This window comes from Topomyia yanbarensis, chromosome 2 (assembly GCF_030247195.1).
Source record: "Topomyia yanbarensis strain Yona2022 chromosome 2, ASM3024719v1, whole genome shotgun sequence".
NCBI classification, from domain to species: Eukaryota; Metazoa; Arthropoda; class Insecta; order Diptera; family Culicidae; genus Topomyia; species Topomyia yanbarensis.
The window spans coordinates 467,911,606-467,937,761 of NC_080671.1; the positions used below are offsets into that span (position 1 = coordinate 467,911,606).

The window sequence follows — 26,156 nt, forward strand, 5'->3', positions numbered from 1 at the left end:
TATTCGTTAAAGCTGTCTAAAAACATATAAATTGTTAATCTATATTGTCAATTTCGGCAGATAATTTAAAAAAACTGCAAAAAACGCCATTTTTACGCATTCAAACATTCATATCTTGGAAACTAAACATCAGAATCAAAAGCAAATTAATAGCGTTCATACTGTTTTTTAGTTCTTTCATTTAAAATTGTTTTGGATAAGATCGGTTCAGCCATTGCTGAGAAACACGAATGAGAATTTGTCCGTTACATACACACACAGACACACACACACACACACACACACACACACACACAAACATTGTCCCAAATCGTCGAGCTGAGTCGATTGGTATATAAGACTCGGCCCTCCGGGCCTCGGAAAAAATCTTGAAAGTTTGAGCGAATTCTATACATTTCTTTTATAAGAAATGTAAAAAGTGCATAGAACAAAAATGATTCCACGAAGAATACTCCAACTTTTGTGATAGAGTTGACGTCAAAATTTCATTACAATATTGCATGAAATTGTAAATGATTAGGTATATCTTCTAAATATAACAAGCACACAAATAGATACTAAATAGTTCGTAAATCATGTACTAAAAATCCTGAACCAGCTCACGAATACATGAATAATATTTTATGATTTCGGGAATTATTTCACGAGCACGGATATTGGATAGCAACTAATACATTAGGAATCATGAGCCAGTTCACGAATATATGAATAATATTTCATGATTTCGTTAACATTTTCACGAGTACGGATATTGGATCGTGACTAGTATGTTAAGAATCATGAACCAATTCACGAATACATGAATAATATTTTATGATGTAGTGAACTATTTTACGAGCACGGATATTGGATCGTAACTAATATATTAGGAATCATGAACCAGTTCACGAATGCATGAATAATATTTCATGATTTTGTGAACTATTTCACGAGCACGGATATTGGATCGTGACTAATATTTTAGGGATCATGAATTAGTTCACGAGGATTGAGTAGATTTATGAATAAAATTCCGAATTTCGTGAAATAGTTCACGAAAAAATAGCCAGAATATTTTGATTTTGTAAACTATTATTTCTATAACTATGAAAAAGTCATGTTTCAACCTTTGGTTTTATGAATAATGTTCATAAAGTTATGAACTAGTTCTTGGCGGAAACCGTGACTGAAGTTCACAAACAAAATCAAATATTTCCACTAATGAAAGCGATAAGAGGGCGTTACTGAAGGGAAATTGAACATAACTATAAAAGCCATGATTTTTGGTCATGGAAAGAAAATTGTATTTTTGACTGCAAATAGTAAGAATTATAAAAAAATGTCAAAAGTTGTTGTTAGGAAAACTTTTTTATTGAAAGCTTCTCCAGGATCCAAATACACTAAAAAGATTGCTTTTACATCTTTAAAACGATAAACATTAAATTTTTGAAATTTTTTGATGGGGTAACGCGAATAACCTTTAAAAAGAGCATAATTACACGAATTAATTGTTCTTGAAGGAGCAAAATTTCAAATATCTCGAAAACTATCGCATATAATTATATTCTGTAATAGAATTACAATTTTGTATGTCTATTAGTATGAAATTTAAAAACATGTACGAAGTTATTGTTAGGAAAACCTTTTTACCGATTTTTTCTCCATCATGCAATTACATTCAAAATGTTTCTTTTCTCTTTAGGTTTTTGGTAACAAAATAAAAAAAAATTAAAAAAAATGGGTTTTTTCGCAATTTAAATTTTTATCATAAATTTTTGTTTTTTTGAAAAATGACACAACATTTTTTTCAGTGTATATTTTTTTCAGACAGAAGTATTCATTCCCTGTAACTCGTTCTCAGATAGTTTTGCTGTATAAAATACAGCAATCGAACAAAAAAAATTTGAAATTCATACAGGTAGAAACGTTTACGCCCTTTTGAAAAGTTGCTCTTGAGTCAAAATAATCTTATTACCTGTGGAAAATATTTAGTCTAGTATGACGGTGAAACGTGTAAAGTTTCATTGGAATCTAAGAGGGACGGTCACGATTTTAAAGATTTTCGGACGGATCTTCGTGGAATTCCTCATATGGTACTAATTGTGCCCCATATCAGGCAACTCGCGTTCTAAATCAGCTCGCTACAGATAAAGGGAAGAAATTTCCGCTCGGTGCGAAAATAATTACCACTCGAACATATGTCGATGTTACATTAGCGGGCGAAGATAACCTGGAAAGGGCAGTCGAATCGACTGTACAATTGCAAAAATTGTTGCAGGCGGTAGGTTTTCATCTCAGAAAAATGGTGCGCAAATGATTCGAGAGTTCTTCGTATGCTTCCCCCTGAACTAATAGAGATGCCAAGTCAGGTAGAGATAGATCGCTCGACTTCTGTAAAAACATTGGGACTCTTGTGGGATCCTCATAACGATTTATTTTTTTTCAAAATTCCCTCCTTTCTTCCGTTAGAAGTGATAACAAAGAGAATAGTTGTTTCAGAAATGGCTAAACTTTTTGATCCTCTAGGATTATTGGGAGCTGTAGTTATTAGTGCCAAAATCTTTATACAAAAACTGTGGGTAGACGGTTATGGATGGAACGAGAAACTTCCTGACACTTTGTCAGAGTGGTGGATGGATTTTAGATCTCAAATTTCCGAGTTTTCTCAATTGAAAGTTCCTCGACGTGTTCTAGTTGGTCAAAATTATTCAATCCATTGCTTTTGCGATGCTTCAGAGAAAGGTTATGGTTGCTGTGTGTATGTTGTTTCCGAAGACGGAGGAAATATCCCAACCAGTAACTTATTAATTTCTAAATCAAGAGTAGTGCCACTTCGTGGGATGACCATTCCGCGTCTGGAACTGTGTGCGGCGTTACTGGGAGCGAAGCTTGTAGATCAAGTGGTAGATACTACGGACTTTTCAGGATCCATAACGTTTTGGACCGACTCCACCGTCGTATTGCAATGGATAAAGTCCCCTCCTTCCGTATGGAAGATCTTTGTTTCAAATCGGATAAGTGAGGTGCAAAGATTATACAATAGTCATTCTTGGTGACATGTTCCATCAGAACTTAATTCAGCAGATAGAATATCGCGTGGGATGAAACCAAATCAAATAATCAATGACAGTCTTTGGTGGCACGGATCACTTTTGGTGTTGCCAAAGGAAGTATGGCCGAACTTGAAGCACCATGTAATTTCGAATACAGATGTTGATGTCGAACTTCGCCCTGTTGTATCACTAGTGTCTATTAGCACAGAAAAGGAGCAATTTGATATATTTGATCGTTTTTCGGGGTTGGCGAAGCTCTTACGTGTAACTGCATACTGCTTGAGATTTTCGAAAAACTGCTCAACATCAGCAACTCATCGCAACTTACAAGCTTTATCTCATGACGAGATATGTTTTGCTTTCGTCTCATTACTAAAACTCGCTCAAAAACAATCATTTCCAATTCAAATTAAAAAATTACAGAAATTGAAAATTGAATACCTAACCAAAGACGAATTAAATTTTAACTCCTTAATCAAGGGCTTGAACCTGTTCCTTGATGAACAAGGTTTAATCCGGATAAGAGGACGATTAGAAAAACTAAATGCCCCTTATGACACGCGATGCCCAATCTTGTTACCTGCAGACAATCGGTTAACAATATTAATCGCCAGATCAATTCATGTTCAAACTCTACATTCTGGACCGTCGATGCTTCTAACAACAATACGGCAACAATTTTGGCCGTTACGTGGCAGAAAATTGGTCCAGGGATGTGTACAATGTTTTCGGTGTAGACCTCGAGCACAACATGTCATTATGGGCCCCTTACCGAAGGTTAGGATCACTCCAGCGCGCATCTTTTCTAATTCGGGATTGGACTACTGTGGGCCTTTTATGGTCCGTCCGTAATCTGGAAGAGGCTCGTCTGTAAAAATGTACGTTGCATGTTTCATATGCATGGCAACGAAGGCAATACACCTCGAAATAGAGAACGATCTATCTGCACAATCGTGCATTAATGGAATAAAGTGATTTGTTGCACGTCGTGGTCGATTATTGAATTTATATTGTGATAATGCAACTAATTTTGTAGGTGCTAATAGGAAACTGAAGGAGCTTCGATAACAATACTTACAACAGTTTAAAACGGAAACATGGAATAATTTCTGTGTGAACCATCAATCATATTCCATTTTGGTGGACTGTGGGAAGCGGGTGTTAAATCCTTCAAACATCATTTCCGACGCATTCTAGGGATGAAATCGTTTCGATTTGAAGAAATGCATACAGTCGTAACGCAAATTGAAAGTATGTTGAACTCACGTCCACTTACTCCACTATCTAACGACGCAACCGATTTGAATGCGTTGACCCCTGGACATTTTATAATTGGTGAACCGATGTTTTGCATACCAGAGCCAGATTTGACCACCGTTAAATACAACAGCATTCGTCGATTCCAGGAAATGAAGCGTACCGTTCAAGAATTCTGGAAGCGATGATCCCGCGACTATATCAGCCACCTCCACCAGCGACCGAAATGGCAAGCCGAAGGCAGCACACCTTTACGCGAAGGCATGTTAGTTTTGCTGAGGCAAGACAATATGCCTCCTCTTCAATGGAGCCTAGGACGAATCGTATCAATCGCTCCTGGAAGCGATCATCGGGTTCGAGTGGTTCGAGTTCGAACGGCCAAAGGACTTTTCACACGGGCTGCGACAGAAATATGTCCCCTTCCCGTAGACGTTCCAGAGAAAACGGAGATTCAGCTAATCGAGAGACAGGACCAACCGGAAGAAAAATAGAACCGCAGACAGGATTGCTGAAAAGCGAAGTGAATAAAAAATCATAGCGATTTCGTAAGTTGAAAACTATTCAACGGGCGGCAGTGTGTTTGAAATAAATTATATCATTATTATTAATTATTAAGCTATTGGATACCATCCTAATCAAAATGAACTCCGACATGAAGTCGTCTATTGAACTTATTCAATCCACTGAACTATAAAATTTGCTTTCCGTTTAGCTTATATTTCCCGTAACACACACATATATATTTTTGATATAAATAGTGATTCATGCAACCCTGTAAGTTTAGTTTTAAGATATCAGTCGATTATATAAGACTCCGAACTCCCTAAAATTAGCGTCCGTGAACCTTGTCCGCGAGTGATAAAACAGCCACGAAATATGAAAATTGTAGGAAACGTATTGTCATTTCCCAGGAGAATCTTGATGTCTTTTTCCAGCAATCTCTACACACAGGCGAAAAATCAATAATTGTTCGATTTTATTTGAATTTTCATACTTAAAAACGAAAATGGCATCAAGTATCAAGACGGACACAAACTAGCAGTAATGTCGCGACCGCGATTACACAAGCAAAACAAACTGGCATAAATTAGTATATGTATCTCGAATCATCAGGCATATCATCCATGTAATCATTGAATAAATAAAAATAAACATCAAAATAAACGATAAAAAACAAATCCCATTTAAAACAAATGCGCGAATGTGTAAGTAAATTATACCAGAATCGGATGGCACATTGTACAATAGCACACAGAAGAGCAAAAAAACAAATGTAAAAACTCACCGGAGTGCATCGTGTTACGCGCATTGCTCTGATAGGCGGCACAGTACGCTTCGATGACACGCAGTACCAGGGCATCCTCTTCGTACGTGGGTGGTGCCTTCGTACCCGTTTGACTGAGCGACAAACTGTGATGAACACTGCCGGATCCGGTGATACCACTGCCGGTGCCAATACTTCCCCCTCCACCTATCCCTCCTCCACCAGCGTTCAGAAGAGCCGGTCGAAGAGGTGCGGCAGGGCGGAGATTAGTGATCCTCCAATTAGCTGTAAGACACCAAAATAAAAAAATAATTAAACTACGGTTTGGCTTAACAGAGTTTAGCGTCATACCTTTTTCCTTGATACCTTTTAGGTTTGGCACCGGTTGCGGGCTTTGTTCGCTGGCCCGGTTGGCATAATTGGACAACAGTTGCTTCTGTGATTGCTGGTGATGCTGAACCTGGTTGTAGCTCAGGTGATGATTGAACGATTGACTGCGTTTGTGTTGCGACATGTGCTGTGTGATGGAACTGCATCGGGACGGATGACTGCTGCCGGAAGTCGGTGGGGACATCTGTAGGGAACGGCGTGACGGGAAGAAACGAAAAGGATCGGAAGAATTAGCGAATGACCGCGTCTGTTAATGGTACGATGTCGGTAAAACAACAGCAACAATCAGCTGCACGAAAGCAACGAGCATGATTTGGATTTAGTTTGGCTGATAAAATGTGGCGGAGGAACACCGTAGGATTAGACGCAAGATTAGGGTGAAAATGCCAGCAATGGATAATGGGTTTCATTGCGATCTAGGGGTATTCAAACTCCAAGTTCTCTTTGTACAGCTATTAGCGGCGTGGTGACGAGTTTCAATGAAAATGACCGAATGGGGGCCCAGGCAGTGCAATCTCAGTAAATATAAACTAAAGCAACATAATCAAGGAAATTATGATAGTCACAGTAACATAGAGAAAAAAGAAAATAAAAGTGAAAAACAGTCACGCGATGCAAGCCACACGCTAGGCGGATTAATTGCTGCAATCGGCAAATATCAACTCATAGTTATTCACTGTTCGCATCAAACGGAATGCAATATGTACAGACGATTCATGTTCGCTCAACTTGTAGGACTGGTGGAATTTTGTAACATCAGTATTCCTCTCTCCAACTGACAAGAAAAAATGTACTAACATAATAGATAGCATGATTAATATATTGTGCAGAAGATGGCTAAAGGTTTGGCATAATGAACAGATGAGTAAAATGAATAAAGCTTGTTCTTGTCCACTACATAGGAGTACAACCCGTTTTGATTGATCATAACGTATACTGATTTTCTGATTCATATTCCCTAGTAACTTAAAGGTCGTGATGTTTTGTATATAACTAAAAAATGTCTAATTCTTAGATAGGGTGATGAGCCTATTTTGGCACCATTAGGGAGAGGGTCGCACTATTTTTTGAACAACTTTAAAAGAAGCCATATTATCTATAACCTTTCTCAGAATAAAGTATCAGTGTACTGTTTCTTAAACATCTATATAATGCTTATTTAGCAGAATTGCCTCAATTTTCAGCATAAATGAAAATGAATGTTCCATTCTGTGCATCTATTCCCACCTCAACGATCCAATTATCGCCTCATGGGTGTGCCAATTTCCACCTCATCGAAAAACAATCTAGTTGAAACGCAATGCCTCATATTCCATTTGCGTCGATTCTAACTAGGTATCCAGATCATGGACGCCAACGTATGATTTGTAAAACGAATCATTCTGCTTTTTTTAGCCGATCAAAACAAACGTAAACATCACGCACATCAATGAAACTCATCAGCTGTTAGTAGAAGAGCGCCCAGAATTGCGCGCGCAGAAAAAAACCATTCGAAGGTTAGCAACTGGAATGACAAGTTTCAGATCACACATTGCTTTCTCCCGATCCGAATTGTATGTGCAGATGAAAATAAAATATCTGCAATCAACAATTAGTTGAATAACTTGAAGTAATTGATTACTTATACCTGAAATTGCATTACATTATATTTACAAGTTCATGTTTTGGTTTGGCCGCACTGGTGATTCTTTTCTGTATGATGGATACAAAAAGTTGGTTTTGATTGTGGTAGTGTATCAGAAAAACATGCCAATAATAGGAACCCCCGTATTTAGTTTTATCCTATTATAACACTAGGCCTATTCTAGTGTTTGGCGAGTGATTTTAAAGTGAAATTATCGTAAAAAGGTTCTCCAGCTAAAATAAAGGTATGTATCAGTGCAATGTTTAGTATATTTGTGCTGGAACAACGAGATATGAGGCGGTAAATGCTGGCTCGTAAAAGTTTATTTTGCTAAGCGCCGTTGCATCCAGTTTCGGTTCACTACGTGAGTGAGGCGGATTAGTAGATATTTCAATAAGGTGATTTTGTTTTAATTAAAAGTTGGATTTAGAGGATAGTTCTAAATACATATGTGCACCACAAATAAAGAATAAAACTTGAGCTTATTTTTTCTCACCTGTTTTAGCCAAATCGATAGTGTCATTATCTCATATGCTTGGTTCGAAACCAAGGGGTACGAAATAGGGTCACAATAGGCTCTACTGCCATAATAGGCACATCACCCTACATTCTGTTTTATTTATTAAGATGGGTCAGTGTCGCAGTGTTAAACATCTATGTCCGACTGTCAGAAGCAGCGACACACCTTTGTGTCTAAATATTGCATATTTCAAATTTGTAACCTTTGATGTCTTTCCTTTTCATTTTCATTAGAATAACACGAACAACATTCACTAGTTTTCATGTAGGCTTCATATTCAACTTGGGTCTAAAATTTCACATTTTCAACAAGCAATACTCTTCTAATCACAGATGAGAATCCATCATGCCAAATCTTTAGCTCGAGATTATAGCGTCCGCACAATACGCCATCCATAGCACAATCAAAATAGGCTACAATACCTTCTCCAAAATCATGCTCAACAGTCCCACAAATTGCCTTTGCCGTACTGGTTCTGATGATACGGATCGATGCTTGATTCTGTTAACCGTAGTTATTTTACAATTTCGTTTCAACAAAAACCACCAATTGAATCGGAAAAAGTACAGCATTCCATTATCAAAACAAAACTAAACAATGTACTTAGTAAATGGAAAGTTATTTAACGTGAGAGAAAGAAAACGGCAAACACGTGTAAACACTAGGAACGGAAAAGCTAGATTCTTGCCTGAGCCCCGTATTGCTGCACCAAAATTATTGCAATTGCTGCGAGTAGCATCAGTGATATCGCTCTCTTCCGCCGCGCCTTGCTTATCGTGGCTAACGACAAATATGGGCAACTTTTCCTTCTTCCACCAATGTGCATACAGTCCAGTCTTGTATATCGTTCCCTCCTCCCGTTGTTCCTTTGTTCTTCCTTCCGGCTCGAATGTGTTACGATATCCGTGCAAATTCACCACTATACGACTTCGGCCGCAGTACTCCTTTGCGGGGATCTCATCGTCGTCGCTTGAGTGCCGTTGCTCGCTACGACTTCGCACAAATTTTGACGGGTCCATCTCGGAATCCTCGCTCTTTAGGGTATTATTCCGGTGAGGATCCTCGTGAAATGGATGACTATGATCATACTGTCCACTGTCGGTGAAATTGAATACACTATCTCTGTGCAATGCGAAACGGCCAATATTGTGGCTTGAGCGCGAGTGTCGTAGCCGACTGGTTCTATGCGCACAAGCTTCATGATCGATATTATTACTACCGGCAAGGGCGGTTCGGTGATCGAGGTTTTCTGAATCATAAAGGAGAAAATCGCCTGATAATTTAGGAGGATCGGGTGAGGATATGGTAAGACTACCGGCCATACCTGAATCGCTCGATCGAGGACTATGGCAACGGGAACCGGAACTGGTACTGCAGAAGCGACACTTAGCATGAGTCTGTTCTGATTTCTGCTGATTGCTTTGCTTCAGCCGATAAGTGGTCGATTTGTTTCCTTCGTCTTCTTCTTTGCTACTGTAGCTATTACTGATTTCGCTCGATCGATGCCCACCTCCAATATTAACATACTGGTAGCTTACACACCGCCTGCTGGATGGACCAATTGGATCCTCATTCTCGCCCTTTCTGAGATGATTTTGGTTTAGCAGAAGTTTTTTATCAGAATTTATTGAATGCTTACGGAATGGTGTCACTTCGCGGGACAAACATCTTATCGATGGGCCATTGTTGCAAAATTCAGGCGGAGGTGTGAAGATTTTTCCCGATGTCAGCGATGAGGATCCGGACGAAGAACTGTAGAAGTTATACAATAATTCAGCTGATACGTGATCCGGCACGGAAACAGCAATTTCTGAAGCTGGAATTTCGAGCGAACTGGAATGTACACTAGAGCGGTCGGCGGACGATGTTGTCACTGTTTTTTGCTGCTGCTGTTGAACCTCCTGTCGATCCTTCCACGAGGGGATATATATCTCAGTCATCGAAGAACTAGCAAACCGATTTCCCACGAAATAGGTAGGCATGCTGTGCCTTTCCTCGATTATTGGTTTCTGTTGAAGCGAATTTTTTATCCTCATGGAATCATCTAAATTCAACAAATCCTCACACGCCATACGGCCATGTCCTATTCTATGTTCAAAACTAGATACTTGAGACTGTTCCGAACACTGCTGCTTGATCTCTCCGAGATGCAGTCGTGCGGTGCTGGTATGAACTGAATCAACACCACCATTTCCATCACCCCCATCGCCTCCAACCATTTCACAATCATTCAACTTCAAACAAGGAATCGGCGTCGAGCCAATAAAGTATGACCCATGACTCTCGGTACTCTTTCTCTCCTCGCTTGCTGGTTCGTTAGGGATGAAGAAAAATGACTCATCTCCATCATCTGCCTTCGTATGATCGATGTAACTTTCATAGATGGTACTTTCCCTAGTGGTACTATCATTTTTCCTGCCGGTAAAAAACGTAATCGTTTCATACGGGTCTTCATCTCCGTGATCAACCGCATTTTGTCGCTCCAAAGTTTTTGAATTAGCAGAACACGAAGATGTACACGAACCACCGTTACTATCATCATCATCATCATCATCATTGCTTTGCCCCAGTTCGTTTTCCGTCTCCCGGTCCCGATCCCTTCGATACATCCGGACGGTAGTACGATGTTTTCGACGTAACACAACACCGTTAGTATCGACAACCTGCGTAATTTGGGGATAAAGCAACGCCTGCACTACGTATCGTGACAATCCACCGTTTTTGAACAGGTGCCGAAAGAAGGACGTCAGAGCAGCATACGGAGCCGTCGGTGGATAGGAGTTCGGTGGAAACGTCGGTTGATAACCGATCTGACTGTATGCACATACGGAGACGCGGGTGCTGTAGCCACGTGCGTCGAGCGTTTCTTTACCCTGTGTTCGATCGGGGTTTTTTTTAAGGTGCGTTGTTGAGAAACATTGTTTTACAGTAAATCAGCGAGGGAGAAAGAGATACAGAGAGAAAGACTAATAAAATAAAATACAGATAAACTATGGGGATGTTACGAAGAAATTGGTATTATTTCGGGACACACTACTACTAACTACTGCTCGAAGGCTGATTGGTTGAGTAAAATGTTAGATTATTTAATGTCTTTAATTTCATTTATGATCCAATACAATTCAGTATTATTAGTAGCATTGAATACTGCTTGCACTAAAATTTGTATGCTTTCTTACGTTGCACTGTATAAGCACGGTATACTTCGTAGATTGCAGACTGATCCTACACAAACTACTTGAGGAACAGTTTTTTGGGAATAACAATTTTCCCAGTCCAAGCAAGAACTTGTCCTTAGAGCCAATATTGCGGGCCACGGCCATCTGTGCCTTAACATACTGGTACATACTTAATGGAAGTCCCCGACTCAGTGACACTTGCAGAAGTACCAGAGATTGGGCAGTGGGTAGGTGTTTAGTAAGGATTTACTTCAAGCAAGCGATGCGACTGAGAATGTAATTTTGCGTTGCAGAAGTTTTGTATCTACTTATGTCTAAACAATTTAGAATGTACAATTCCATGTAAAATATTTGTACTGTGGACCAGCGATTCTCAACCTTTTTCGTACCACGGATCCCTTATAAAATCACCCTTGGTTGCTGCAAATCCACACGGATAAGCATAGAGTTTGCATGCTACCAATATGTTATTTTTAGTTTGTTAGGAAACAAGACTTGAAATTTCACTCGCAAAATATATTTTTCTTCGCGGAACCCTAGTAACAACTTCACTTCAGGTTGAGAAACACTGCTCTGGACAACCGATTATTGAGAGCAAATTCCGTCGGAATCAACTTGTACTCCTGACAACCGTCTATCGGCAGTGTTGTTTCAAGAATGCGAATATTTGTTAGGACTCTAACCCAGGTTTGATTGCAATAACGGAACTTGAAATTAGATTGAAAAATGCGGATGCGGCGAACCTTCAGTGTGAATTGACCCGTGATCATCGATTTTATTCAGATTAAAGTCGTATTGGAACTGATCTTTAATCGATTTTAACGCGTGTAACCGGCTTCTTTTACAGTTTAAGAAAGTATTTCAATCATTCAAAATGTGACGACCCTGTGTCTATTTTTCATTTGTGCATACTAGCAAAGCAAAATCTACATCAGATCAAACAATATGTATTTTTCCTGCAAATTCTTCTTCCCAGGTATGAATCCCTAGCCCTACAAAACACTGAATCTGAAATGCAGTTTGTTCCAAGGTTTTTTCCTGTAACTTATCAGTTCAGTATATCCTAGGAGAACTGGGTCCTATACCCACTACTCAATCATCGATGTGACGCTCGTTACGAATCAGTGATGGTATCTGCAGAGGATTCTGTCACGTTCGCCCGAATGACATTTACCCGAAAGCCATTTACCCGAAGGACATTTGCCCGAATGTCACATAAACCCGAATGTCATTCACCCGAATGCCACGAACACCCGAAAGACATTCGCACGAATGCAACATAAACCCGAATGCCATTCGCCAGAATTCCATATACCCGAAAAACATCGAAATGTCAATCGAAAAAAAAAATAGTTTATTAAGATGAAATATAAATTTTATTACATTTGATGCTATGAAGAAATTAATACTAAAGCTATACCAGTCAAATAGTTAATCCAATCACCTGATTTGTATGATTTAACTAAGGTTTCCAGTTTTAGGTCCTTTCGTGAGTTCTTTTTAGACTTTTCAGCTGTTGGTACCGCTTGTAGTGTACGTAAAACATACGTACTAGGGTTTTTCTCTTCAAGCTGCAACTGCTTCAACACACCATAGAATTTCCACGACTTAACAAACCATTTATTGTGCTAGTCTTCTACATTATTGGTGGTTCTAGGAATCTTTTTCGATACATTTTCGAAAACTGACCACGAAGCGGGGGGCAAAGAACTTCCTACCGAAAATACAATTTTTACTAATGTAATCCAAAAAATCGTCGAGATCCTTTGAACAACTTTTCCTCAATTCTTCGAGTGCCATTGGAATACCTTGATGGGGCAAGAAACCCAAGGCAACAACTTGTTTGTAATTTAGTTGTATTCGGTGATCTTCCGAATATTTTGTCTGATGACCAAGTTGCTTTATTTTTCTGAAAAAAACTTTGGTTTAGATGGAAGAATCATCCGTGAAGGGCAGAACCGGGAAAAACTCTTCTAGCAACGTTTATCACAGCTGTCTCGAAATCCAATATTACGTAGAGAGCTATTTGGTATATAGATTCAAGAAATTGCTCTTGTTTTGAAAGAAGGAATCAACCCTTATGTTTGGGTAACCGGGGAGACGGGTGGATCAACTGTTTCTTTGCAAACTTATTTGGCATGCAGATCCAAGGATTTGTTCATGTTTGAAAGAAGCAATCGACTCCTAATTGTGGGAAAAGAGCTGCTCATGTTTAAAAGAAGGAATCAATCCCTAAGTGTGAGTAAACCGGGCAAACGAGTGGATCACCGGTTTGATTGCGAGGGCTATTTGGTATACAAACTCAAAGAACTGCTCATATTTAAAGAAGGAATCAACCCCTATGTTTCAGTAAACCAAGCATACCAATGGATCACAGGTTTACCGAGTAGGGACCTCCGCTTCGATTCCTCGACGTCGGTTATTGTGGCAAAGCCGCATCACACTAGCTTCGTCACATAACATTTATAAGCTACTATTTACTAAAGGTGTTGTGGCAAATGGACTTCCACCATGCATGATATAATTACTAATTTAATCGATTCAATTCGTTAACGGAACATCTTAATATATATTTACCTCGATCGATGGTGTTTCCGAAAGATTTCTTATTATTTTGTCCGGTTTTTTACAAAATTTCACCGCTCGAGCTGACAACCGCGCCCTATATGCATGATTTTGCACCTGAACAGCATTTGTGGCGTTGGCAACGGAACCTCAGCGACGTCGGATAGTACACCTAAAAGCGATGTCGCATAGCCACATTGGTCAGTGTACGGTTGACTAATGTGGCTACGCCACATCGCTTTCTGGTGCAGTGTCCGACTTCGCCGCCGCTCAGTCGGCTTTAAACTAACTATAGCCCCTATGTTTGAGTAAACCGGGCAAACGAGAGGATAACAGGTTTGCTTATAACTCCGACGACGGGTGGATCAACGCCTCACAGTGGGACCAATCCAAAAAAGATGGGACAAAACCTATTTGAGGCCTTAGATGTCATTTTAGAGCCAGCATTTCTTTGTAGGATATGTTCAAAATATTATCCTGCAACTTTTTAAAAAGAAAATTTTTTGGTTGGACTAAAGTAGAGTACCCGAGCAAAAAAAAAATTCAGAATTTTTTTTAGAGGGTCGATGTCTTCGACAAAGTTGTAGAACCTTATGTTTTGAATAACTTCTTCTAAGATAACACAGACATCAGACCACATTTTTGAGGCAAAATTGTTTTTTTTTGTGAATATGACCAAAAATCAGTTTTTCAACTTTTTCATGCTAAAAACATCAACTGATTGATTTAATATTTTCTATAAATTTGCTGGTATAACTAAATACAACTTTTAGTTGAAGGAACTAATAACGTAAAATCAATTTTTTGGCTTCTAAAACTATTTTTTATATAAATTTGCTGTATTTTCATCAAAGATTTCTGTTTTTTTGTGCAGCCAATTTTTGGCTATTCCGATACTATATTATTCCTAGAATACATTTAATATTACATGGAAACAGGATATAGTTGGACGCTTTGTTTGGGTTACCATTCATGTACGACGGTTCATAACATAAAATGTGATTATATTATTTTTAATTTATATACATCATTAGCTATTCCCAAAATCTTATAATTCACACGCACCTACCAGCATATAGAACATATTGAGATAATGAATTACGGTTACAATATGGAAAAATGAAAAAACTATAAATTTTGAAGTTAGTGCCAAAACTGCCAAAGAACAACGATTGCGGCTAAAAAAATAAATCTACAGTATGTATATGGTATTTTCAACAAAATTGTTCCAAATACAATATTTGGCAACTTTACTGAAGATCTGAACCATTTAAACAAAATTTGATTTTTTTAGTCCGGGATTTCTACTTTAGTTTAACCAATAAGGTTAGTTCTACAAATTCATAAAAGTTGAACAATACCTATTTGAGACTTTAGATATTATAGAACCTTGGAGTCTTTGGAAAAAACATTCACAATAAAATTCAAACATTTCTATTTTTTAGATGGTTGAGGACTTCAGCAAAGTTGTATAATGTTCAATTTCGAATATTTTTGTTGAAAGTACCTTACACATGCTGTCGATTTATTTTTTAAGCCGAAATCGTTGTTCTTTGGTAGTTTAATAACAAAATTTGTATTTTTCTTAACTTTTACGTGTTGCAACCGCAATTGATCAACTCAATATGTTCTACATGCTTGTAAGTGCGTGTAAAATATAAGATTTTGGAAATAACTAATATTGCATATAAATTAAAAATAATATAAACACATTTTATGTTATAAACTGTCGTACAGGAATGGTCACCCACGCAATGCGTCCAACTATATCCTGTTTCCATGTAATATTAAATGTATTCTAGGAATAATGGAGTATCGGAATAGACAAAGTTTGGCTGCCCAAAAGTGCCCAAAAAACAGAAATCTCTGATGAAAATTGAGCAAATTTATATGAAAAATAGTTTTAGAAGCCAAAAAATTGATTTTACGTTATTAGTTCCTTCAACAAAAAGTTGTATTTTAGTGATACCTGCAAGTTTGTAGAACATATTGAATTAATCAATTGAGGTTTTTAGTATGGAAAAGTCGAAAAACTGATTTTTTAGTCATATTTACAAAAAACAACGGTTTTGCTTAAAAATGAGGTCTGATGTCTGTGGTATCTTAGAAGAAGTTATTCAAAACATAAGATTCTACAACTTTGTCGAAGACGTCGACCCACTAAAAAAATTTTTTGAAAATTTTTTTTTGCTCGGGTACTCTACTTTAGTCCAAACAAAAAAATTTCTATTTAAAAAGTTGCAGAATAATATTGTGAACATATCCTAAGAAGAAATGCTGGCTCTAAAATGACATCTAAGGCCTCAAATAGGTTTTGTCCCACCTTTTTTGGATTGGTCCCACTGTGCGCCACGTCCAACGGGACGTCAGCGGCTTTGCGCCGATTCGGATCCTTGGCCTCGGATATGCGGCCAAGCTGCATCACACTAGCTCCGCTGTATAAGCTCACTTGTTATTGTTAAGTTTATCAAATTTTGGTTAACGAGTTCACATTTCCCGCTTGGATTTGGTTTATTTAGGTTAGGCTTTTGGCAAAAAAACCGCATTAAAGTCGGACTTCTATCACTAAAGTCACTAAACTAGACAATTACCGATTTTATATTATGCTTGGGTGAATGTGGTATTTGGGTTAATGACATTCGGGTAAGTGGTCCATTCGGGTAAATGGTCCATTCTGGTAAATGGTTTTCGGGCGAACGTCATTCGGGTAAATGACTTTCGGGCGAATATGATAGAACCCTGCAGAGTTCGCTGAAACAACCTAGGCTTTTGCAAACCATGTTCCCAAGCAAAACGCCGGATGCTAATGATTTTTTTTTGAAATCTGATCCTTGCATTTAAAACTTACGTAAAGTATCCTATTGAAAAGAAAATTGCAAGACACGTTTCATGTTATTTGTAGAATTTTTAATTTACTTTTTCAATGATAATGCAATTTTTTCCGAAATCTTTTTGGTGGATTTCACAAAATGTTAGGGAATTATATTGTGTTGCGCAAAGCGTTACCCAAGTAACCACTAAGCACTATACCCGATCAGAACGAAATAACAAGATTATAACAGAACACATTTTTTGTAACATATTGTGTTATAAATTAGGTCTCGTTAGTAGTTAAAATAACGGAAATTTATAACAAGTAACAATGCGAGTTATAGTTTTGAAATATTTCTGTTATGTGTTTCTGATCGGGTAACGTAGCCCAATATCCGCTATAGATCTACATATAGGGCAGTCTTGAAGAGCCGCTAAGCCATATATTCTGATATAATGCCAGTATTATGCTAGAAAAAGTGCATTGTAATGAATATCCTTAACAGAATTTCGTTTTCACACGATATGAATAATGTGTTATGAAAATTAACTTTAGTAAATCTACAACAGAGGTGCTCACGGCAAGTGCGCAACTTTTGCTGTCCAGACTATATTGCATATGTTCGAATGAAATGAAATATGCCGAATATAATCTTCAAAGGGAGTTGCATAACGAATAAACTACACGTAACTAAAATAGCATTATATTAGCTTTATATACGCTATATAGTGGCACTAAATGCACATGTAAAGCATACATACTTTAAAGATTTATATACCTAGCAAGCGATAATGCTATATGGCATGTATGCATTTATTATGCTAATATAAAACTCGATTGCATGGTTAATGCTATAATTGAGTTTCAATGCAACATTATTGCAAATGTATAGCCAATATTGTGCAATGGCTTAATCTTTATGGTTACTTGGGTAGCCGTCCCATTTCAACACTTCTGTTTCTCTTCGAATTGTATGATTGTTTTTCAGGCTGTGGTCCCCTAGCAGGTTGACAACAGTCTATTGTCTCTCTCTTTGGTCGAAATCAGCCTAGGTGCCATGTGGCCCACGGCGTGTTGAAGCATTTTAGCTAAGAATTGATCCACTGGGACCCTACTCCAATGTCGTAGAAGGTGACAGAAACAGGAGTCCCTAAGTCAAGGTGTAGCTCCAAGCCGAAGACTGAAAGGCTGAAGAGACTAAAATTAGTCACGGACGGTATGCTAGTATAATGGGCATTGCCCTAACTGTGTCAAGCGTATCTCTGACACAGTGGATGTTCGTTTCTCTACAAATTGTGCAATGCAAATAATAGTCATTGTCTTAATTCACTATTGGTGGTTGGAGGCCTACATGCTTGGTATCTTCTAGTTAGTGTACAGTGATGTGTAGTGTAGTGATGAAATATGTAGTGCTCCGATTAGAGTAGCACAAATGATCTCCAACATAAACGCACAGCTATTATACATCCATTCCCCATTCTGAAGGAAGGAAAAGCTTCTATTGTTTTTGTACTACTTATAGTGCTATTAACGTATGTCTTCTATCCGAGCTCATAATTCGCGATATTTGTGCTGTCATAGTCAATCTGACTGTCTAGTCTATTGTTCGGCCGCATAATGAATCATACCCTTCTGATGATTTTAAAAGGGTTGTGTCACAATATTAGACATGCGTTTACGATCATTATCGATAGTGATACAGGGAGGCTTTCAATTGCTAAAAAGCTTAAGTATATACTCAATCCAGAAAATAGCCTAACAATTGCATAGTCTGGGAGTAAAGATGTGCTAGATCTAACTCTCTGCTCAGACAGTATTACGCATCTATTAGCTAACCAGCTCCGCCCAACGATCTCAAACCTTTGTTAAACCATAATACCTGGTCACCGACTACTCTTTGTGCGGTCTTGGTTTATAGATTTGGTATAGCGTTATCTGTTGGAGCGTTTGAATAATAGAGGATAATTTTTTGTGATCATTAGGACTTCTTTAATAATGTAGGCTACATTGGGTGTCGTAGTGAGTTGTGTCGCAGTCTCAGATCTGCAAGCTGGGATTTCAATTAGAAGAACCTGGTACCTATTTTTTATATTTACCTATAATACATTTGGATGGCTTGGATTAGATCTTGGATACAGTCAACTTACTCATAGTAGTGGCATACGAAAGAGGCTCACCAGCTTCGTGTTGTGCGTGCTTCTGGAGGCCTACTTTTAAAGCGCGCGGAGCTATAACATACCACTGCCTTTAAGCTATTTTAGATAGTTTTGATTCTTGGAGATTAGCTCGCAAAATCGTGACTACTGATCAAATAGACACTTAAAAGTTTGGCTCCGGAAAAGTTTGGAATTACAGTGAAGAGCCGTTTTTATCAGCCCCTTGGTGAATAATAGGCTGAAAAACCTGTTTTAATCCACCTAGAGGTGCAGTTGTGCCTTTCTCATTTCTCCAAACTATGATTTAATAGCTGGTTCGTACAATATAACATTATGGAAATGTCTTTCATTCTTATTACACTTGGTAAGTATATATAAGGGCACGTTTTTGCATTCATCGAGGTATCGGTTTGAATCGGAGTTTTCTATGTGATCGCACTCCACAACCCGTAACTCCGGAGCTGGAAGTCAGATGGAGATGGAATTTAATATCAGTTTCCGGGGACGCAACACCTTTCATTTGAGACTAAGTTGATCAAATCGGTCTAGCCATTTTCGAGAAACCAATATAACCGTTATTCTGAATTTGGATGCTTCCGGATCCGTCGATGGTGGCCAGTGTGGCCAAAGAGACCTTGAATGACTGTTGGTGACCTAGATCTACAAATTCAACAGTTGTGTTTACATTTTGGAAAAAATTTCACCTTTTTACATTCATCGCAGAATTCGTTAGAATCGAGATTTGCTGCGTGATCGTACGTATCACCCTGTAATTCAGGAACCAGAACTCGGATCCACACAAAATTCAACAGCAGCTGATGGACCGAGCGAGCTTCATTTAAAATCAAGTTTGCCAAATCGGTTCAGAAAATTCCGAGAAACCGATGTGGACAAATCAACAAATTTTGTTTTGTAACCATACTCTTCAACTCGTAATCCGCAACAAGATGTCGGTTGAAAATAAAATTCAATAGCAACCTATGGGAATATTATACCTTTCATCTGAATCTTAGTTTGTAAAAATCCGTTCAGCCATTTCCGAGAAACCGATGTGGACATTTTGTTAACAAATCTGCACATACACACATACATGCATACATACATACATACACACATACACACAGATATTTTGCGATCTCGGCGAACTGAGTCGAATGTTATATGAGACTCGGCCCTCCGGGTCTCGGTTAGAAAGTCGGTTTTTGGAGCAATTGCATAAACTTTCTATATGAGAAAGGCAAAAGAATAATATTTAATTAGCTTAATCAGCATAAGCTCAATGTTATCTTCATGTGATTATATTTTGAAATGTTGGTGGAATGGGTTTGAAAGTGAAGGGAATGGGTAGAGTGGGAGTGGAGGATGCGTCAGAAATCCTTCATCTTATTTCGGTATACGGGGTGGATGAAGGAAATGCGGGCGTGAGGGTGGTCCAAGGGGAGGGGAGTGATGAAGGAGGGAGGTGTAAGGGCAAGGCGGGGGTAGGAGGGGCGGCGACGTAATACTCAACTGCATATTTTGCCTTCCATTTGAGACTTGGTTTGAGAAAATCGGTTCAGTCATCACCGAAGAACCGATGTGACTTTAATTGTGGAATATGCCCGGAATTCCGGACTTCCGGAATCGTCGATAGTGGACAATATATTCAAAGAATGTTTGATTGGCAATCAGTTATCTAGATCTGTGATTAGAAGTAATTTGGAGACCATTTCACTAGTTTTTAGCCTCTGAGGTATTACGATTGTACCGATTTATATGGGAAATTCCAGTGTATCCTTACTAATACCCCTGTAACTCCGGAAGCAAGAGTCAGAACCGAATGAAATTCAGCAGCAGTCAATGGTATTACTGTATCTTTCATTTGAAATCAAGTTTGTAAAAATCGGTAGAGAATTCGTTGGGGAATGGGTGTGATATTAGCTTAGGAACTTGGCGGGTTCCCCGGGGGCGTCATGAACCGTCATAGGTGGCCAATGTGGTCAAAGCTGCTTTGATTGATCATTAGTGATCCAGACCCGCAAACTAGAGTAATGTTACATCAATTTTAATATGTTTTACATCATTTGAACATCATGGTGGTACCAGTTTATATGGGAATTTGCTGTGTGATCGCACTCTTCAACCCGTAACTCCGGAACCGGAAGTCGGATCAACTAAAAATTCAATAGCAGCTTATGGGAGCGTTATACCTTTCAGATGAAACTAAGTTTGCGAAAATCGGTTCAGCCATCTCTGAGAAAATTGTGTGAGTTTAAATGACACACACACACATACACACACACATACACACACACATACATACACACACACAGACATTTGCCGATCTCGACGAACTGAATCGAATGGTGTATGACACTCGGCCCTCCGGGCCTCGGTTGAAAAGTCGATTTTTACAGTGATTGCATAGCCTTTCTTTATATGAGAAAGGCAAAAAGGGGACATTGATAAAATTGGGACATATATTTTTCTTTCTTTTTTAAGAAACCGAAGCTCTTAAAATATTCTTCTTTGGTCACTAGGTATAGCCTCATAACCTTTCCAGATTATTTAGCTTAAACTTCCCTTAAGAGGGTCTGACAGCGCAAAATTTTAAAAAAGATTTAATTTTTTTTTGCATGTTTCGAATATCTAAGGTAAGAAAAATATGCTCAAGAAAGGATTTACTCAAATTCAACTTTTTTTTTTTGATTCGTTTATTTGACACGGCTCATAGCGGTAGCTTAACGGAGCCGTGGATCTTTTATACGTTTACAATACAGTAATGTTTCGATTATATCACTATGCGTTTATATCAATACTCGTTTATATCACCCTCGATTATATCACGGTTTTGTCACGATTATATCACGCTTTTTGAAAAACAGACAAGGCACACTACGTTGTGATCCAATTAAGCTACATATTGTGTCCTGTCACTTTTAAGATATTTTTACAATAAATTTGCTTATTTACATGTAGGGTAATGAGCCTATTATTGAGTTTCGGACTATTTCGTTAAGGGTTTATACATGATGAGATCGGTCAAAAGTTTAGTAATTTTTTATTCTTTTATCTTAAAGAATAGATTCTCAAGAATGCATCTGAATTTTTTTAGATGTCCAAGCAGCAGAAGCAATGTTATATCGCTGTTCATCTTGGACGGAGGGCGTGGCGCGAAACTTTAAGCGTTGTTGCAATGACTAGGATTGCCGAAATATCTTTCGGCTGATTCCAATTTTTGTTTTAAATTCTTCGTAACTTAATTGCCGTGTCCTAGGGCATGTTCAGGAGCGTTTTATTTTGTATAGGAGTTTCAAAGTAGAACTGGAACTGAAACATTCACATCCCCAGCAGAGCGTTTTGTTTTATAATTTCGAACAGTTTTGTTTTAAAATTTAAAAGTGTTCTACGACTCCGTTCTATTTGTTGCCGATTTTAAAACACGTTTAGAACTGCAAAGTTTTCAGCACAGACACGTAGACCCGATAGGCTGGGGAAAATAAATTTGAATGTAGTAACGCTGAAGGCATGGCGAGACATGAATTTTAAATTGAGAGCATGTTATAGGGTTAAAATTATCAGTTTTATATAATAGAACTGTCATAATTATGGATCTAGAACTGAAACACTCCTGAACATGCTCTTAAGAGAGTGTCTGGTGTAGTGGGTAAAAAACGACTTATTTTTCAATCGCTTAATTGTTAGTTATCTGCAGGAAAATCTAACAAAATAATTTGCAGAAAAAAATAGTGGTGATATGGTGAGTATTCTGAGATATGCATTTTCTCTTGGATGTGGATACTTTTCTTTTGGAAGGACAACATCAGCGATTGGATATGGGACTATTTACATGGATGTTGAAACAACGAAAACTGAATCGTTGTCCCTTCGAATACACTGTTTTTAATAATCAAGATATTTTCCCAAAATCTTAACGTGCCAGATTGCTTCAAGTTTAGTTTTGGGTGGTTCAACAATTTTAAGAAACGGTACGGGATACGTGAAGTGAAGCTGTGTGGGGAAAAATTATGCCGCTGATGCCATACCATTTGATCTAATGCGTTGAACAAAGATGGCTTCAAATGGGTAGTATAATAATAGAAACATGTGAAAAATAGGCTCATTACCCTACTATGATTTATTATTTTTGACTAACTTTAACTTTTTATTACTTTTTGTTTATAGAAATACATGGATCAATGCTTGAATGTAATCTTTTGTTTTGTTTTGAATATATCACGCTTCAAATATATCACGCTAAAATACAGAGCAACCGTGATATAATCGAAACATTACTGTACATGTAAAAATAAAAATACAAACAAGAATTAATTAATTGGATCTCGTGCGCGCAACTTTTTAATGCGAGCGGAGACCTTTTTTCGCGAGGTCTGTTGGCAAACAGCGTCAGGAGGGTCATTTAATTCTCTCTTGTTTTTCACGTCCCGGTCGAAGCTGCCTTGGTGTCCGGGATCAGATGTTCTCCCTTGCTTCTTGCACTTATTGTTGATCAGTGTAAATCCGTCGTCATTGTTACTGCATTCGTTGCCGAAGTTACAGTTGCTTTTGGGGTGCTGGATGATTCTTTTACGGTTGTCATTATGGTCTGAACAGCTGCCACAAATTTGGCCACCGTTTGTGGTTCAGGCATTGGTATTGAAAACTCTGTTTTAGGTTGGTTTGCCGTAGATGAGTTGGCAATCGATTGAGATGCATTTTCCTCTGCATCTTCCGCGCAAGGTTGTCCATGATGAGCTGTCTGATTACAATACTTGCACGTAGGAGTTTGCCCCTCATGGGTGCATAGCGTAGTTTACATAATTGTAGTTCCGTGAGTTTTGAGTTTTATTGCCAAGTAGAAGGGTATAGGCCTTTCAACCCGCATCCTCACTACAAAAACGCCGATAGGAGTACCCGGGAAGAAGTTTCTCCAAGTATCAGGTGCAACGGATTCTACTTCTCCGTATTGCGACATGCATTTTGCAATTGGCTCAGGAGGGGTACGAGGTGATAGGTCATATAACCTTACATCTATATAATCATTCTCAATGTATACGGGAATCTTAATTCTGTAACGGATTACTTGCGCACACAACAGTCGACAACTTAAGCGCCACTTCCGTTAGGAAGGCTGCCGACGCATGACGATAGTTCGGCCAGAGACTCTATCCACAAGGCGGGTATGTTAAAGTGGCTCAAACACCGTTCTTACTCAGCTAATCCACCGACGAGACCCCAAAACAATAGCCAAACCGAATAAGTTCATTGAGAAAATCTTTCGCGTAAAAATCTAACAATAAAAAAAGTAAAACGAACGAACCGCGCACTTTAATCGAGATGGTCATAAACCCTCAGGGAGATAGAGAGACACTATAGAGCGGTATAACATTTCTATTTTCCTATGGATGCGTTTTCTAGTCCCGGGACGCTTAGATATAGGTACAATCTTGGTCTGTCTCTCTTAGCTTCTAAACCTGACCTGATAAGATCCAGTTCGATGACGATCGTTTCCTTCCCACGCTGACGATGCAATTTCGGTTGTACTTACTGCTCGCTTAGTGACTCCACGCACGACCATGCGCGTGCAACATATCGCCCAGTTCTGCCTAGCGGTTGACAATTTACCTGGACGACGAGGGTGCCCGTGGGATGGCAATGAGCACGAGAATTTGTCGGACTGTTCTCCGTCGTATACGCCCGACTGAATGCTACCGGGCGAGGTACCGTCTTAACGTCACAGGATGGTGAATTTGGATCGTTGGATCTGCGCGTAAATTGCTGCTAGGCGGTGATTGGCTGGTTGGCGGGTTTTCTGATCTGCCCAGTCGGAAGTTGGCTGGGTGGGGCTCCCAGAGAAAAACCCACGTTGAGCGGGTTGCCTACCTGTTCAACGGTTAACGTTAACTAAAGTCTAATTTCGTGACTAGTACAATGTTACCTGATTTGTATCACTAAGGTTGCACAGTGATCAATCGGTAGGGTTTTTTAAACATTATTTCAGCCTTTTTTATCAAGAGGGCCTAAAAGAGATCATTGATTTATACCAACAGCACGTGGTGGCTTTTGTTGCCTACTTACGATCTACTAACAGCATCTGTGCACTAAATATGCTGCTCTCCGCCTACTATAACCATTAACTTTTTATTTTAATAACTAACTTGCTGATTTATGGTTTAAATTTGGTCACTATCTAATACCGATGAACACCGCTTGGTACGTATCCCACTGATGGCTTCGACAATCTCTTTTGAAGTGAGAACAAATACCCTTTTTGGTATAGTAGCGTGATTCCCGGAAAACATTTCACTCACTCTTGCCGGCAAGCCTACCTAACGTGATCTAGACGATCCTCGTTGGAGTTATCCTTCTGGGGTTCATCGGGTGGAAAAGGCAAAGGAGGGTGAGGTGGAGCCCGTGTTAAGTAAAACTTTTCCGTGAGCCGCAGCTTTCCTGTTGACGGAGAGATGGCGCAGTAAGCAATGCTGTCAGTGTGATAGCGACTGGGATATTCTATCTCGTTACAATTCCAACGTTGTCACTTTCAACCACGTGTTTTAAGTTGTTCTTTAAAACGAAGCGCTCGGCTTGTGCTAACGTGTTGAATGATATTAACACAACATTGCGAAGATGATGATACTGAAGGTACAAGACTTCCGCAAGCCTAAGTTGCATTTTTACCTTCAGAAGGTATTCCACTTCACTAAAACTCGGTCGTTTTAAACCAAATTTAAAGTCAACGACCGCAGCGTTGGGTCGGAGTAGAGCTTTTTCGTCAACTTTACTCATGATGACAAGAATAATCCGATATTTCCTTTGTTCTCGAGACAATGCACACTACATCGAGAGGCCTGTTGTTCACTTGGCTCGATTGTACGTCTGACTGCGGCAGAAGTAGAAAGTAGACTGTGACAAATTCAACTTGGTTCATCTGCTAGAGCCCAACTATCAATTTTCATATGAAGCTGATAAAATCGGGTCAAAAAGCTGATGAAATCGGGGGCCGATAAAATCGGGTGCTGATAAAATCGGGTCTTCACCGTATTCCATTTTTTGCTGCAAACAGCTTTTGAACACTTCGAACAAAGTTTATAAAAGGTTCAGCCGTAAAAGGTCCATGACGGATAATACTTGTGCTCGAAGAACGGAGTCATCGTGCCTTCATTCTGATCGGCTGCAGGTATTAGGAAAATTAGACTTATGCTGCGTTGATTGACGATATCATATAAAGGATTGTTTGTAACATTTGGAAGGCGAGTCCCTAAATTTACCAAAAATTTTGGACCGGATAACCTGAATAGTGGTTGCAGTGGCTAAATGTTTGCTAATAGGGAAAATAGTTCTGCCGATAAGCTACTATACAAACTACCGTTTTCCTTAA

At 38.8% G+C, this 26,156-nt stretch overlaps 1 protein-coding gene across 4 annotated transcripts in view; it reads right to left on the reverse strand.

Moving 5' to 3' along the window:
- The window catches only part of LOC131686161 (rho guanine nucleotide exchange factor 7), a 107,648-nt gene that overhangs the window by 39,231 nt on the left and 42,261 nt on the right, over positions 1 to 26,156 (reverse strand). For 2 of the 4 annotated variants that reach the window (XM_058970357.1, XM_058970358.1), the window contains exons 6-8: positions 8,776 to 10,960; positions 5,905 to 6,127; positions 5,702 to 5,838 (exon numbers count right to left, since the gene is read on the reverse strand). In XM_058970357.1, coding sequence (XP_058826340.1) covers positions 5,835 to 5,838; positions 5,905 to 6,127; positions 8,776 to 10,960 — 2,412 coding nt within the window. In that variant the 3' untranslated portion in view covers positions 5,702 to 5,834. Of the gene's footprint in view, positions 1 to 5,574; positions 5,839 to 5,904; positions 6,128 to 8,775; positions 10,961 to 26,156 lie in introns of those variants that run through there. The other 2 variants (XM_058970359.1, XM_058970360.1) reach the window with 2 other exon arrangements.